Source organism: Thermobia domestica, chromosome 7 (assembly GCF_964235325.1).
Source record: "Thermobia domestica chromosome 7, izTheDome1.hap1.1, whole genome shotgun sequence".
Classification (NCBI taxonomy): domain Eukaryota; kingdom Metazoa; phylum Arthropoda; class Insecta; order Zygentoma; family Lepismatidae; genus Thermobia; species Thermobia domestica.
The window spans coordinates 195,988,442-196,005,159 of NC_137460.1; the positions used below are offsets into that span (position 1 = coordinate 195,988,442).

Here is a 16,718-nt window from a genome sequence, read left to right on the forward strand (position 1 = left end):
TAAACAGAACTTTAACATAAGGCGCGAAATTTGAACAATACTTTGAACTTTAGTCACAGCTCATAGTCTAAGATCATTTGTGGTGATTGATTTGACTTTGAGCTTTAGAAATCTTATAGCTAACCTTATTTGAATCTTGTGACTCATAGAGGAAAGGCAATACATGCTACAACACTCTGAAATTTAGCAAGTCATTGTTAATGCAATTTGATTGGCTGATCACTATCTTTCATGCAATCCGATTATATTTCGTAATCGTTTCTGGCCTATATATTTTTAATTATATATTTTTTAAATGTATTTAACAATTTGGGACTACAGCACAACAAGCATAAACCATGCTAAATTGTAGGCACGGATATTTTGCCGCAAAGTTTGTACCGGTACTCATTACCGTCTACTATATTGATACGTTTATTCTTTTTCAATTCGTATTTTCTACTTTCGATAGTGATAATTATATTTCTAGTGTTTGTATAGGTATAATATTTATGATGTGTTCAAATTTGTGTATCTTAATTGGTTGTTTGGTTGCTGCAGGTCAAGGTAAGCTAATAGAATATCTTAAGTTAAATATCTCCATATATTTACATAGTCATCCATGCACTCAGGTTATATTCAATTTTTATGCAACACTCAGTAGATTTCTAATTTATGAATAGAACACCATTTACAGTAGGAACCAATACAACTCTCACGAACAGTACTAATGAATCTTTTATACAGCATAGGCCTCCCGATAAAAAATCAACGAAGCTTAGCATTGCTCAAGCAAATGTTCGCTCCCTTGCTCCAAAAATTGACGAATTGCGAGTCTTGGCAAACGAGGAAAAATACGATCTTATTGTCATAACTGAATCATGGCTCGATAGTGCCCTAAACTCATCAGCCGTTGAAATAAACAACTATCGTTTGTTGAGAAGTGATCGGACGGACAGGCGAGGAGGAGGAGTTGCTGTATATTTCCGTAGTAATTTAAATGTGAAACTGCTTAATGTTGATGTCTCGCATAAAGACGAAATTGACTGGGTATGTCTCAAGATTACCATAAATTCGGTTAGGTTAGGCATATGTGCCATATACAGACCACCCAGCGTTGCATACACTAAATTGGCGATGCTCGAAGAAGTAATCACGAATGTAGGCTCTATGACTGATAATCTGCTCATCATAGGAGATCTAAATTGTGATTTCCTTACGCCTTCGAAGTGTGACACAGCTTATTTATGTTCAATACTTGATAGCTTTCAGCTGTCGCAAATCTTAAAAGAACCAACACGTATCACTGAAACCACTGAAACACTTCTTGATGTATTTATTACTAGTAATAGCAATATAATTCACTCCAGTGCAGTAAAACTACCAATCGGTACTTCAGATCACTCTTTAGCATATATATGTTTGCAATTAGAAAAGCCAACAAAAGACAAGAGCAAAATAAAGACATATCGCAATTTTAAGTATTTTGATCAGTCCAAATTCACTAGTGATATAGAACGCATAGATTGGAAACCAATTGAAAACCAACCTGACGTAGATAAGAAAGTCGAATTCTTAGAAAACACCATAGTTAGCATTTTTGATAAACATGCCCCTCTATGCTCTTCGAGGATTACAAGAAACAACAGTCCGTGGTTAACTGACAACGTCCAGCTTCTAATAAAATTAAAAAATCGTGCATATCTCAAATTCAAAAGGACAAGAACTGATGTTCTTTGGAATGAATACAAACAACTACGGAACTTTACTACAGCCGTGATACGACAAGAGAAAAGAGCATATTTCACACAGTTTTTCAATAGTTATAATCTGAGCTCCAAGCACGTATGGAATAAATTAAGAACCCTTGGTATTAGTAATCGAAAAAATTCCCAAGCATTACCAGATGATCTTGCAGACTGCAATGAGATTAACGCGCACTTTGGTGAAATTTGTAATGATAGAAATATCGACGAGAATGCAGTTCAAAACCGCCTAACTGTATATAACAATACTAAATTCTGTTGAAGTATGAATTCATTCGAACTCCGTAATATAAGCAACTTTGATGTTCAGAACGCTATTAAACATTTAAATTCAAATGCAGCTGGACACGAAGGCATTACAGGAAAGATGCTTAGACTTGTTTTACCACACATTATATCACCATTAACACATATAATAAATTATTCCATAACCACATGCTCCTTTCCATTATCCTGGAAAGAAGCTTTTGTAATGCCTATAGCGAAAAAGCAAAATGTATCATCTCTAAACGACCTTAGGCCTATTAGCCTATTACCAATATTGTCCAAAGTTATGGAGAAACTTGTGCATAACCAGCTCAATGATTACGTCATTAATAATAATATCTTACCCCTACACCAATCAGGCTTTCGCAATTCACATAGCACTGCCACAGCCCTACTTCATATCACTGACGACATTTTTCGAGCATTAGATAACAACCAGATATCATTTCTGGTATTATTAGATCTTACTAAAGCATTTGATTCAGTTCATCACGACTTACTCCTAGCTAAAATGAAATACTATAACTTTTCCACCAACACGATCAAGTGGTTCAGATCATATCTTTCAGATAGGCAACAAAGAGTGGTACTAAGAGATCCTAAACTTGCAGTATCAAACCGAATCAGTCTTCAAAGAGGAGTGCCACAGGGATCAATACTAGGACCTCTGCTATTTTGTCTATATACAGCAGACGTACCAAAGCTACACTCTAGAATACATTTGTACGCGGATGATACACAACTCTGCTTATCCACGTCTCCAGAGCACGCCTTACAAAGTGCAGCTCTCATCAATGAGGACTTAGAAATATTTAGTGATTGGTGCTTGTCCAATTCCTTGAAAATAAACGCAAGTAAATGCATATTTACAGTCATGGGAACAAGAGAAAATCTTAGGAAATTGGAAACTGGACAAATTAATATTTCCATTCGAGACACGCCGTTAGATTACTCACCTTCAGTAAAAAATCTCGGATTAATACTAGATGGTGAGTTAAACTGGAAGCGACATATATCTACTGTATCTAATAAATCAATATCAATTCTGCGATTATTATACAAATATAATGATTTTCTAAATCAGAACACAAAACTGTATTTAGTGAACACGCTTATTTTTCCACTGTTCGACTATTGTGATTCTGTATATGGACCAGCCATTACTAAATCCTTGTCAATATCAATCCAAAAAGTTCAAAATGCCTGCATGAGATTTATCTATAACACGCGAAAATGTGAACATATACTGCCCTTACTAAATCAAAACAACATTCTAACAATGTCAAGGAGGCGTTTGTTGCATCTGTACTGCCAGATACATAAAGTCATACACAATAATGGCCCCCTATATCTTAAAAGTAAGCTGACGTTCCGAAATGAAATCCATCCATACGAAACAAAACGTTCCCGTACATTTGACATCCCGCGGCATACATTAACAAAAGCAGCGAAATCCTTCTCTATTTCAGCCGTGAGAGCCTGGAATTCATTACCTTCCGATATAATTCGAGTGCAAAGGATTCTTGACCTTCAAACGTAGGGTAAAGGATCATCTTTTACATCAACAGAAACTTAGCTTGAACACCTACGCCTTAGCCTGCAGCAAATAAACCAATTTTGTATGCATATTGTAGTATAGAGGACAGTATTAGGCCTATTGTACCTGAACAACTATTATATTCTTACTTCATATTGGTTTTCTTCAATATATATATATATATAATATTAGTTTGTAGTTAACTAAACGTTATATGTTTATTGTCGTTATATATGTACGTGTATAATATTTTTATATATATTCTCATGTGACATTCCTGATTGTACTTTTGTTGAGGTTAGGTGGTAGAGCAGCCTACGGCTGAACCTCGCCTCATGAATAAAGGCATTTTCAATTCAATTCAATTCAAAATCTTTCGCGCAATCTGATTGGCTGATGATTTTCAAATCTTTGCTCCATTCAGTTTTAAGTTTTCTTCAACATTTAAAATGTTTTTGAAATTTTTGTTTGAAACTTTGGTTTCATATTTTTCGTTTGATATTTTTAGTTTGAAAATTTTTTGTTTCAAAATCTTTGTTTGACACATTTTTGTTTGAAATTTTCAGTTTGAAAATTTTTGTTTCGAACTTTTTTTGAAAAAAAAAATTATTTGAAATTTTTTGTTTCAAAATTTTTGTTTGATAAACGTTTGTTTGATATTTTTGTTTGTAATATTCTTTTTGAAATTTTTGTTTGAAAAAAATTTTGTTCGAAATTTTTGTTTCAAAATTTTTGTTGGAAAAAACGTTTGTTTGAAATTTTTGTTTGTAATATTTTTTTTTCGTTTTGAAATTTTTGTTTCAAAAATTTTTGTATAAACTTTTCATTCGAAATTTTCAATTTTTTTTCGTTTCAAAACAGAAAAATATTTTGTTTGAAATTTTAGTTTAAAAAAATTGTTCGATTTTTCTGTTTAAATATTTTGGTTTTGGATATCTTCGTTTGGAAGATTTTGGTTTCAAATTTTCAAATTTGTGCACTCATTAGTGAAGAACAAGAACTGCTTAGAAGAAAACTTGGTTAAAAAATTTTAGTTTGAAAATTTTTGTTTCGAAATTTTGTTTGAAAAAATTTTTGGTTCAAAGTTTCGTTTGACATTTTTAAAAGTTTGGGCAGTCATTAGTAAGGAACCGGAACTGTTTAGAACAAAAACATCCGACAACATTGTTTATCATGGTGGAATAGTACAGGTCAGAACATGTGGTTGTACTTGAAATGAAAAAGTACAAATTTTTGAAAGGAATCATTTTATTACACTCCACATACATTCATACCAGATAAAGGATCTGGATATTTTCGATACAATGTATTTTGAACTTCTTGCTCTAGTTTGCTTTAGCGTATTGTAGCCGTCCCTTCACTTTGTTGGGTCACAACTCTGGACATCGTCAAATCAATACGAGACGGTTACAAATAGATTAATATTTTGTTTTGGCCCGGATATCACTAAATACGCTGCCAAGTTCCCTGGTCGTGGTCGGTTGTTCTGCAAAAGTACTGTGTACTTTGTAGTGTGTAAAACCCATATGTGTAATTGGAATGTCAGCCATGAGATGATCAATACAAGAAGAAGAAGATAATTCAATACAAGGATGCTACCTAGTGTCGATCAGGCTCTTAACCATGGGCCACAGACATGAATACTATGAAGAGAACAATATGCTGTAATCATACGCGGGCTCTTCAGCACCAGCATCATCATATTGCAGCATTGCCTCTATTTTACACATTCACCGTGAAATTACTGTATACACCTGACGATAATACGTAGTCAGTAGCTATTTAAATATACAGTACTCATTCACCATATCATCCTAAGGAAATAGAAGTAAATAAAGTGATCAAATCTGGATATCACAACGATCATCTGTATATATTTATGCTGACTATAACCAACGACATAACTGGTAACTGAATTTCATCTATAGCACGAAAGAAGACTGGGACATCATTAGGTGTTAGGAAATTTGGTCAGGGATCTCAACTACTTACTCGTAAGTATTATTATTAGCTTCACGAGCAAACATATCTATTCAATCGAAAACAGAGATACGTGGTTTAAATTATATATTTATATATAATATTAAATAAGGGATACTAACAACTAGAATAATCCCTGTATTTAGAACAATATACACGTTTTGCAGTAAATAAATCTTAATTAACCTTCAAAACTGATTATCACGACATTTTTGAAACTTCATGTCAATAAATTCTGTAATTACATTTTTTTCTTTTTCTTCTTTACATAATTTTTTTCATGAAGAGTTCAGTTTTCATTAAAATAACAGAATTGTAGATTGGATTTCCAAAGGGTTACAATGGTAAAATTTATAATTATTTTGTTACATATTTTTAAACAACAATATATTTCGGGTCTTTAACGATTTTGAGCAACAAAGTCAATCTGTAGATAACGTTGCTACCACTCCCAAATTTACCGGCATTAGCCATGACTTCCTAGAATTTATATTTATCCAAACTGGATTCAAAACATTCTTCATGAACATAGTCAAAGTGGTTGTCAGCCTCCTAGGATGTCTCTACTTCCGCCTTATTGTATGTTATAGAAGAAAAATCTCTTCCAGTTCTTTACCAGGAGGTAATGTGCCTAAGATCGATGACACATTCCCGCGCTGGATGGCGATGCTGATACGTTGGAAAAGGAATGCAGTTGTTTGGGGGTCACCAGTTTTGATTGCTATTCGATGACCAACCTCATTAATGAAATTAGATCCTGCGATGATACATGTTGAGGTCCTGTACTATAATACCGAATGCTTAAACTGAAAAATTTCCAAAATTTAAACGATTGGCCATGGTACACCTCGCATGGTGCATCAACGTAGCTATGTTTTATGATAAAGAATGGACACCTGAACATGATCATATAACTATATAGTTTAATAGGACCTCATCCAAGAGAATAAATTGGCCCAAAAAACTAACACGTGGTTGTACTAAAATTTGGCAATTTCGTACCCATGAAAGGGAACGAGGTGAACCACCCAAATTTATACTAATCTATATTAGGGTCATATACTATAACACCAAATATATAAAATGGGCGATTTCCAAAATTTAAGGGGTGGGCCAAAGTACCATTCCTGGGGTGCACAAATGTACCTATGTCTTATCATAGTAAATGGACACGTGTATACGCCCATATAACTATATAGGGCAATAGGACCTCATCTATGGTGATAAAATGAGCCAAAATACCAAACACGTGGTTGTAGTAAAATTTGGTAATTTTGTGCCCCTAAAAGAGAACGAGGTGCATCACCCAAATTTATAGTGAGGGTCCTATACTATTATACCAAATGTTTAAATTGGGCAATTTCTAAAATTTAAGGGGTGAGCCAAGGTACCCCTCCCAAATTTTTAAGGGGTGCACAAATTTACCTGTGTCATATGATAGGAAATAGACCCCTATACATAACCATAGAAGGTAATAGGACCTCATCCAAGAGGATAAATTGGGCCAAAAGACCAAACACGTGGTACAACATATTGCTTACGTTTATATTTTGGCAATTTTGCACCAATAGAAGGAAACGAGGCGGACCACCCAAATTTATCATAATACATGTTAGGGTTCTACACTATTATACCAAATGTTTAAATTGGGCAATTTCCAAAATTTAAGGGGTGGGCCAAAGCACCCCCTTCCAATATTTTCAAGGGTACATTAATATACCCGTGTCTTGTAAAAGGTAATGGACCCTTGTATACGTCCAAATAACTATATACGGTAATAACACCTCATCAAAGGGGATATATTAAGTAAAAAAAAACTTCGTAATTTGAATATTTGGCAATTTTTTACCCATGAAAGGGAACGACATTGACCGCCAATACTGATAGGGGTACATACTATGGTCCTATTCTACCATACCAAATTTTTATATTTGGCAATTTCCAAAATTTAATTGGGGTAGTCCTAGGTACCCCTGCCAAAATTTAGGGGGTGGGCCAAGGTAACCCTGCCAAAATTTAGAGGGGCTTGTCATAGGTACCCCTAGGTCATTGATTTCGGGCCAGGGACCATGGGTCCTGAGGCAGGAACCCAGGGTCCAAAAGTGTCTTCAGGTTTGGCAATTACTACTACTTCGCTCCGCAGGAATCCGTTGAGCGCGTACAACAACGAAAAACAACATGTTTGGCGTCTCTGAAATGACAAAGGAGGAAAAAGAAAAGCAAAAGCAGCACAGGAGTGCGTTATCGCAGTCAGAGCTGACAACATAGTTTCGATCGTCACTTACGCCAATAGACCTACAAGCGGTGTACAAGAGTTATACAGTTACAATATACGTTGTGCCACAGTAGCGGTACAGACGGAATATGCCCGAACTACAAATGAATATGTTTCTTACAAGTATCAGTCACTGTTGCACCCTTTTGTATTCAACATATGCTTTCTTCTCCCACTTTTTGACCTTGACAAGCAGAAGTACCAGGCTTTCCGAGTTTACAACCATAAACTGTTTGTGTACAGAGTACGTTTTCAGTTCTCTGAATGACTCTGCGCGCGAAGAACAAGGGTGATGATCCTACAACCGTATACGGTAGACAGAAACACCCGATTGCAATTTTAAATGTAAAATGCAAATCACCACGGAGAAGTGTTTGTCTAGTAAATGTCGTTTCCTTCTGGGTATCATAAAATGTTCCTGGTTTGATTATAACGTACCTCGAATAGCTTAATCGAGTACGGAAAGCTGATTGTGGTTTTTACCGGTTTTTTCCTATGTTGAAATGGGAAGATGTCAATTGAACTCCATCAATAGGATGTTAATGGAGGAGATGGAACTAATTGCTTACGTTCTGAACAGATTTCAGAACACCACTTCTCGATATCTCTCACTTTTTTTCTCTGTGGGAATCAATAATGAAAGTGAAAATACTAGTAATTTTCAACTATATCCGGTTTCACTTGTGTTGTAGATCGAAATTATGTGTTCTCTTGAGACAGTGAATCTATTCTGAATGATAATACGTTTCGCTGTCTATTACCGTTTTAGTATATCCCGATACATTTTGAAACCAGAAATGATTAACTTGACCAACCTGGTTTTATTAGCTGTTAACTGAGAAGATGAAGACAAATCTTTGGCACTGAATTAATTGCAATCTTACGCTTCTTGATAGTTGCTATCGCGTTTGCGGTGATATTTTAGACAGATGGACGGAAGAACTGGTATATTCTTCTATGAAATTTCGGATACTTATTCATGGATAAGGTCGAAGTATAAAACTTCGTGTACCTTATTCTTTATTATATACAACGTTAATCAAGGGGAATATTGTCATCAATACGCAAATGGAATTGCATTGAGCACTTATTTAGTTCAGAATATATACATCTTTTTCATGAATAAATAAGCCTCAATTCAATTAATGAAAATAGATGTGATATGTCAACATTAAAATATTTAAAAAAACATTAAAATTGCTCATATTTGCACGTTAACGAAAAAAGAAAAGAATTATTGAAATAATTTCAAGTGTCCTTCACGAGATATGTTTGTCATCGTTGTCTATGTAGTCGTGATGAGAAAAGTCGAGCTATGTTGCTCCGTAAAGTGTATAATATTTTCGAATCACTTGTAGTAAACTAAAAATTTGAAATGCATTGCAAATGAGGTTGCAGTTCACTTCGAGAAAATCAGACGTCTTGGGCGATAATACTGATGAACTCCACATTATAGTAATGAATTCTACATAGAAGATAAATCACCTGGCGTAATCTGCATTGGGAAGTTTTCTGGGAACTTTATCACAGTAATTTTCATTTGCCTAATTCCGCTAGCTAATCTGCCATATTGTTGCAATGGTAACAAAGGATGTCTGGTGACAACTTTGCACTTAGTGTCACATCAAGACGAATAGTGTGCTGCTGTAAAATAAGAATCACTGGAAGAAGCAAACATTCAGCATTAATATGAATCGGAATATTCGTAAAATTATTAATGTAAAACATAATATTTATAACTCGACTAATGGCTTACTTTTGAAACATTTCTGGTAAAGATACAAAGAACAATTGAATGCATCAATTTAGGAGAATAAATGAATTAGGTGTTTATACTCGTGTTGGAGGAAGCATGCTTACTATCATTTCATCTGCTTCTTCCAACTCACATTAGGAATTAGTAACATCACTTATTTTCTCATTTCATATAGAGTATATATGAATGTCTGTTTAAATATACATTTCCAAAGCACGGACATGCACATCCAATTCCTGCAATTCATGGTATTGCTTGATGAAGCAGTTACCAAAAAGCATTTCGAGGCATTATTAATTTGAACACAATCCTAGAATGAATGGATATCTTTCGGCACCGACGTTTATGTCCCACGACTGAACTAAATTGATTAATTCTCATACCTCAGATCTTGTGACGCGTTCATGAAATTACCCACTATCATCTTTATATACATCCCATAATATAGACAGGTATCATAAAAGTCCCCATGGAACGTTGCCATTTACCTGGACTACAACATAATGTGAATGGGCGGACTATTTAGAATGAGGGTTGGCCTTTGACACGTTAGTGTAAAATACATTAACTTCATTCATTGCTGTTGTGGGTCATGGTAAATGGGAATTTTGTATTTTCATTTAACATTAGGCACATAAATAGTGTACAGCCTAAACAGCTCGGCCGATTTAAAACGTGTCTTCACTTTAGATTGAAAATATCATGTTTGAAGACGATTTCCCCTCTTGCATTTTGTTGTAACTCTGATAATAACAGAGCTGCCCTATGTTAGAGGATTTTTAAGATACAATGTATTTATCCCTAAATACATGGGATATCGTTGAAATTTTACCCAATAATGGATATGCGAAATAACCGAACGTCAACGACTATCTACGAGACGCACCAACAACAAGACACTAAAACATAAAAACAAATGTATTTACATTTGCTGAATACAGAGAAAGTGTAGAAATTACATTTAATTATTTTCCCACTTTTTGTATCATTTCAAATTTGTTTGACTTGAGAAGATTTTTTATTGTTACGAAGAACAAGATTAAAGTTATCTCAAAGCACAATACACAATGTAGTGGGTATTTTCTTTCCCCATATATGTTAAAAATTCTCACACTTCCAGATGATGTTTTTGAATATCAAACTGGTCATGTTGTCAAAGTGTGTATTACAATCAAGTGTGCATCACATATAATGTTCCTTCGATGCAATATCATACAGGCATTTCAGTACATGCCCTGAAAGGTGGTGCAGACTGTTCATAATTTCTAGTATAAAATCTTTGCTCACCTATCACATTACCTAACATATTTCTCACCGATTAATACATCTTGTCCTAGCATCTTCTATTGGAGCGTGAGACTCGGGTGTTAGCTGATGTAATGCTCATGTCTCATGTTAAGCTTTAGGTCTTCATCTCATACAGCCTTCATTTTGATATCAACCTCTAATCCAACCAACTAGCTCTTCTGATATCTCAATTTGTTATTGACAGTTAAGAACACCCCTAAATTCCAAGACTTAGAATGTGTGGATGGAAATCTCTTTGCATAGAATACTACAGACTGGTTTCGTCAATGACTACACTGGTTTGTTGAACACTATCCACAGTGTATTGCTTTAGTCTGACACTATGATTAATGCTGTATTGTAGTTCTCTTTTCTCTTCACATTTGAAAATCTCACATGTCAGTTCGACATTTCAGTCGCAACAACCGAATATTAAAACTATGACTTTAGTTACTTCTGGGATAGTATATTTCTGTTTCATACTCATTTTATTGTTTTAAATCATTGTGTTGCACGCACCAAAGCTTACAACATGTTTGCATTTAAAAAGTAATAAATCAATATTATTTGCCTAGCCAAACTTGTTGTAATGATATTCCTTGTCAAGTATGTTTTCCCAAAAAGAAAAAAGAACCGAAAAGTTGTAAACATTTATTAAGCAATTTACTATCGGCTGTTTGAAAACGATAACATTGTATATTTCCTTGATTGTATGATACCTTCGATAGTATGCTGACGAATGATCATATTGTGTCTGAGCTTCTGACTCACACTTCGTCATTCTTTGGTTACCATACTTCAAAGTTTAAAATTGTAAAGTTGTGACGAGGGAAGCAAGCTCTCAAGAGTCGTTACAGATAAAAATATACTTCAGACTAGACATGTAGAGTAAAGGAATGACTTAACAAAAGTTGGTGTTCAATAACCTACATATTTTTTATCTTTTTATTAATATACATATCTTATAAATATCCCATCATCCTAAGATATGAAAAAAAGAAATTAAGCGGAAAGAAAACAATAAAGCGGAAAGAAAAAGTAAGAAAAGGAGAAAGAGAAGAGATTTGATTCGGTGTCCAAATTCTACGATTATGTAGCCTTTAACTCTATTAATGGTCATAGAAACTTCAGTGCTTAAGATTCAGTACATTTAATCATACATTCAGATTTTCTAGATGAGGTGCTTGGCTTCTGGCACAAAAATGTTTTATGATCGTGTTTTTTTTTTTCGTCCTCTTTTCATCTTGCTTGGAGATAATTGTGAATTTCACGTCCCCACTTTGAAAATGTCTCGAAAACACATTTCCTAAGGTACACTAAACTAAGTTTTTCTCTTTAATTTACAATTGTATTATTTTATAATAATTTGGAAGCAATGTAAGCACGAAATTCTCTTTGCTAACTCTACTTCCAGCTCTATCATTTAACGATATCACAAACAAGAAATAAAATGTAATAAATACGAAAAATCGCTAACAACAATATACGCACAATATTTAGAAACAAAGTTTAGGTATACAATGAATTGTTTTCTTAAAAGATACTGACTTATTTTCGTAAATACATGTGAAAATATGTTGGATGCTTTCATAGTAAAGTTCTTAAACATCACTCACCTGTTTCTTGTGGGTCTGCCCCCGTGGAGTGGTGCCGTCTCACTAGGTTTTACCTCATCTGATTCGAAATTGATTTAGACAAATGTAGGGGTTCTCTATAACAGACTGACGAGTTCTTGCACAATCTGTTGTTAGGCTATGAATAAAAACGCATATAAACTATACACCAATAGCGACATGCGCCAAATAGTAAAACTCTAAGAAAAAGAATACTCGCTTATTACTTATGTCAGAAACAAATGCTGTCAAAATATTTTACGAAGTCATCACATTTTTCGTATATGCACACACTACATACAGAGATTTTTCGCTTTCATAGTCAAACTCTCTTTCCCAATTGTGCTTAGTTTTGAAGCAATAGATTTATTTCTTTTTTTTCTTTATTAAGCAGTTACCAATGTAACTCTATGGTATTATATGTCCTTTAAATATTTCGTAATTCCACGGAAATGTAATATATGAAAATAGTTATGGTATTTATGGTAAGTGGATAACACAAGTGAAAAAAATAGCAAACAAGTAGAATTGATATTATGGGACAGAAATTCGTTACTGATGAAGTGGCATATTTTACTGTTGAGTATTGTTAGTCCTCTGTTGAATTTTTTTTCATTATATTATATAATCCATCTAAATGTTTTCTTTTCAATTTTACAATGTTACATACCATCGTTTCCTCCCCTTATTGCTATTTTAATGTCTTCTAACAATTTTGTTAGAATAGCATTACACTTGGATATTTTTAAAATTAAATTAGTCAATGACTTCAAATCAACCAAAAGTTGCTAGTAGCATTCACCTGTAGTTGAAAAACTTAACAGAGTCCAAAGAAAGGACTCGACAGTCGTTCACATTTTGTAGCAACTGTAAAGAGTTGATTCATCCTGCATGCAACTATGGAGCGTGCGTGCATCATCTCGAATCAGTGCATGCAACATTTAACGAGGTAGGTAATTAATTTAACTGAGAAAACAGTTGAATGAAAAAAGGAAGAAAAATAAAAGAGGTACAAAAACACTTCTGTGAATCGTATTTGTCCACTTTTAACGAACTGAGCTCATCACATTAGATTTTATGGTTTGTCATTTAACAAGCAGTTTGAAGCAATATATTTCATGTATTAATAAAAAATATGTTAGTTTGAAAAGATGTCATATGAACAATTGCTAAAAGTGCAAAACAAAATACTTCAAACTTACTGTTTCTATATCATAATATCTTTTGAAACTCTTATATAATGGGTACTCTCTGTCTAAAATGTTTATTTATTGAAAATATACAGATGATGATCAGAAAAATGGAAACACCTGAACGAAATTGCAACTTACCAGATTAATATGGTGTCGGGCCACCTTTCGCCTTCAGAGCAGTCTTGATGCGACGTCGGATGGAGGCATAGAGGTCGTGAATGGTAGCAAGTGGAATTTTACACCATTCCTCGTGCAGGGCTTCGGCCAATTCTGTGAGAGAGGATGCGGGTGGAAATCGTCGCCGGAGTCGTGTTTAAAAGACGGCCCACAGATGTTCAATTATGTTGAGATTTGAGGATTCGGCGGGCCAGGGGAGGTGTTGAACTTCATCCCGATGTTGCGCAAACCACGCTGCAACAACGCCAGCTGTGTGAATGGGTGCATTATCATCCTGGAAGATGGCGTCATTGTTCGGGAACAACACCCGGACCATAGGATGCAAGTGGTATCCTAAAATTGCGACATAATCGTTGGCAGTGATTCGTCCGGTAAGTGTGACCACGGGGCCTAATGAAACCATGATATTGCGGCCTAGAGCATCACCGAGCCGCCGCCATGTTTCACAGTTGGGCGGAGACATTGCAGATCATAAGCTTCTTTGGGCGTTCTCCACACATAAACACGACCCGTGGTTGGGAATACGGTAAAGTATGACTCACCCGAACATATCACACGTTTCCTGTCCTCAACGGTCCAAATTGCATGGTCGCGGCACCATTTGCGGCGTGCGAAAGCGTTATGGTCCCTGATGAGCGGTTTGGACCGTGCAACACGACCCCGTAAGTTTATGTCATGCAATTCGTAGCAGACTGTTATTGTCGAAACAGGATGAAGGAGGTGCTGATTGAGTTCCCCCGTCACTTGTTCCGCAGTGGCACGAAGGTTCTGCGTGATAATGCGCTTTAATACCCGGCGTGACCTGTCCTCATGATTTTCTTCTGCCCACTGTTCCGTTTCCCCGATGTGGTTTTCCCGTGTGTTGTGTAGGCCGTCATCACCATCGACACTGTCCCACGCGACACACCTAACACAGTAACCACTGCCGTCACACTTACTCCACATAACCGCGCACCAACAATTTGCCCTCTTTGAAAATCTGAGATGTCTCCCATTTTACACTACCTCCGTCTGCTGCAGCCACTGGACACTGCTGTTCCACTGCGCCTGGCGTAGTATAAAGACCGACCTAACACACCACCAGCAGAGGTCTGGCGCTGCGAGCGCCACGAAACCACTGCCAACCCATACATCTGTTGTGTTGCTAACTACAGGGGTTTCAATTTTTCTGATCACCATCTGTATGTCTAAAGGGAAAAAATGAAAATACTCAAGTAATTCCGTAAGTCTTTGCTTTACAGTACATAATTTAAATCTGTTAATGAAGGATACTTTAGAAACATGTGTTAACTTAAACTGATTGCGAAGCTTATTAGCCTCAATATCCTTGCCGGTAACTGCACACTTTCAGCACTGTGAGATATTCGTAAGGAAAATAGAGTCAATTTTTAATTAATGGTAATATTTTCTTAAACATCTGTAACTAGAATATCACATTTACTAGATTATAGTTGAAATGAAGATTCTGTTACCAAAAGGTTAATGAAACTCAAAAACATAAAAGACGAATATTTAGTGATTTCAAAGCAAAAAACAATTTGAATAATTTTAACGTGTATGTTAATTTCTTTAAATATTCGTTACACTCGTATCTTTATTTATCTAGCATACATTAACTATACTCTGAAAAAGCCTACTTGACTTCGTTTCATATTATGTACAATTATTATTTTGATTTTTCTTCTTATAATTTTCAAGTGAGTTTTGAAATTATATTGCTCTGTATCTTTATTCATAAAATTTGAGAAGATAATGAAGCACATTAACGAGAGTGTAGATTGCACTTTATTAATACTTGCCCCTTAACTTCCCTTGAGGTAGAATAGTTTTACTATCAAAATTGATTGTTTACACAAATATTAGCTGATATGTTATAGTTGGGGAAGTTGAAGAGTTGGCTTTTGAAACACTACTTGAAAAGGAAAAATCAATAACTACACGAACCCATAAATTATTCCGAGAAGTTACATGATATGATGTAGATATTAAAGTAAGACATTATCTACCATTTTCGGATATCAATGAAAGAATTTCATTTAGTATTTTCCACATTCTCTTCGGATTAGCTCGTATGTATGCGTACTTTAAAGTTAAAGAAAGAAAGAAAAAGGAAAATAAAATGAAAAGTATTTCAGTCTTGTCTCAAGCAACAAATAAAGTTAACAAATATTTTCACATATTGATAATAAGTACGCATTATGTATTTTTCTCGAAGCAAAATGAGATACAGCTAAGTGAGTTCATAAAGCCACGTGAAGATCAAGTACGTACCTAGAATCACCAAATATTTACGCACTAGAATCGCTAGAATCAATAAATAAAGTAAATGTAACTAAAGCACTGTTTATACTATTCGCACATGGAACACAATAGACCAAGCATTCTCGAGATAACATCTAGTTTTAGAGTCAATAGCTGACTAAAGAGCATGTTAGGGAGACGCGTAAATTAATAGCTATAAGATTACCTTCTTATAGAACGATATAGGTTCTGTAATATAAATATTTTGAATTCTTAGGCCACAGTTAACTACTCGTGGAACATCCATTAAACAATTTCAGTAAATATACCTAAAAGAGTATTAGATGTGTCTTGTATACATCAGGGGTCATGTTATATGTTTCTCAAAAGTTCCGTAAATTCTTTTTACCTTCTCTGAAATACTTAAACGCGAAATTAGCAGTAGATCAACATTGAACTCGATAACTTATATCGTTTATATGTGTATCATATTTCAGATATAGAAAGTTTCATAGGTAGATCGAATACCAGAATATCAGCTAGATCTTGCATTACTAGAAATGCTTCGAAAGCAAAGTACAGAATAAATTACAGACGAAACAAACACTTCACAGACGAGGAAATGAGCATAAAAATAACAAACAGTT

General features: G+C 34.9%; 1 protein-coding gene across 1 annotated transcript; it reads left to right on the forward strand.

Annotated features, from left to right (window-relative positions):
- The first annotated feature begins 654 nt into the window (after window positions 1-654).
- LOC145689459 (uncharacterized) lies at window positions 655-2,007 on the forward strand. The gene has a single exon (XM_081763622.1). The coding sequence runs from the start codon at window positions 655-657 to the stop codon at window positions 2,005-2,007; it is 1,353 nt and encodes a 450-aa protein (XP_081619748.1).
- The last annotated feature ends 14,711 nt before the right edge of the window (window positions 2,008-16,718 follow it).

Excerpts from the sequence above, each read along its gene's own strand:
- LOC145689459 (XM_081763622.1), top strand. The coding sequence starts at position 655 with ATGAATAGAACACCATTTACAGTAGGAACCAATACAACTCTCACGAAC.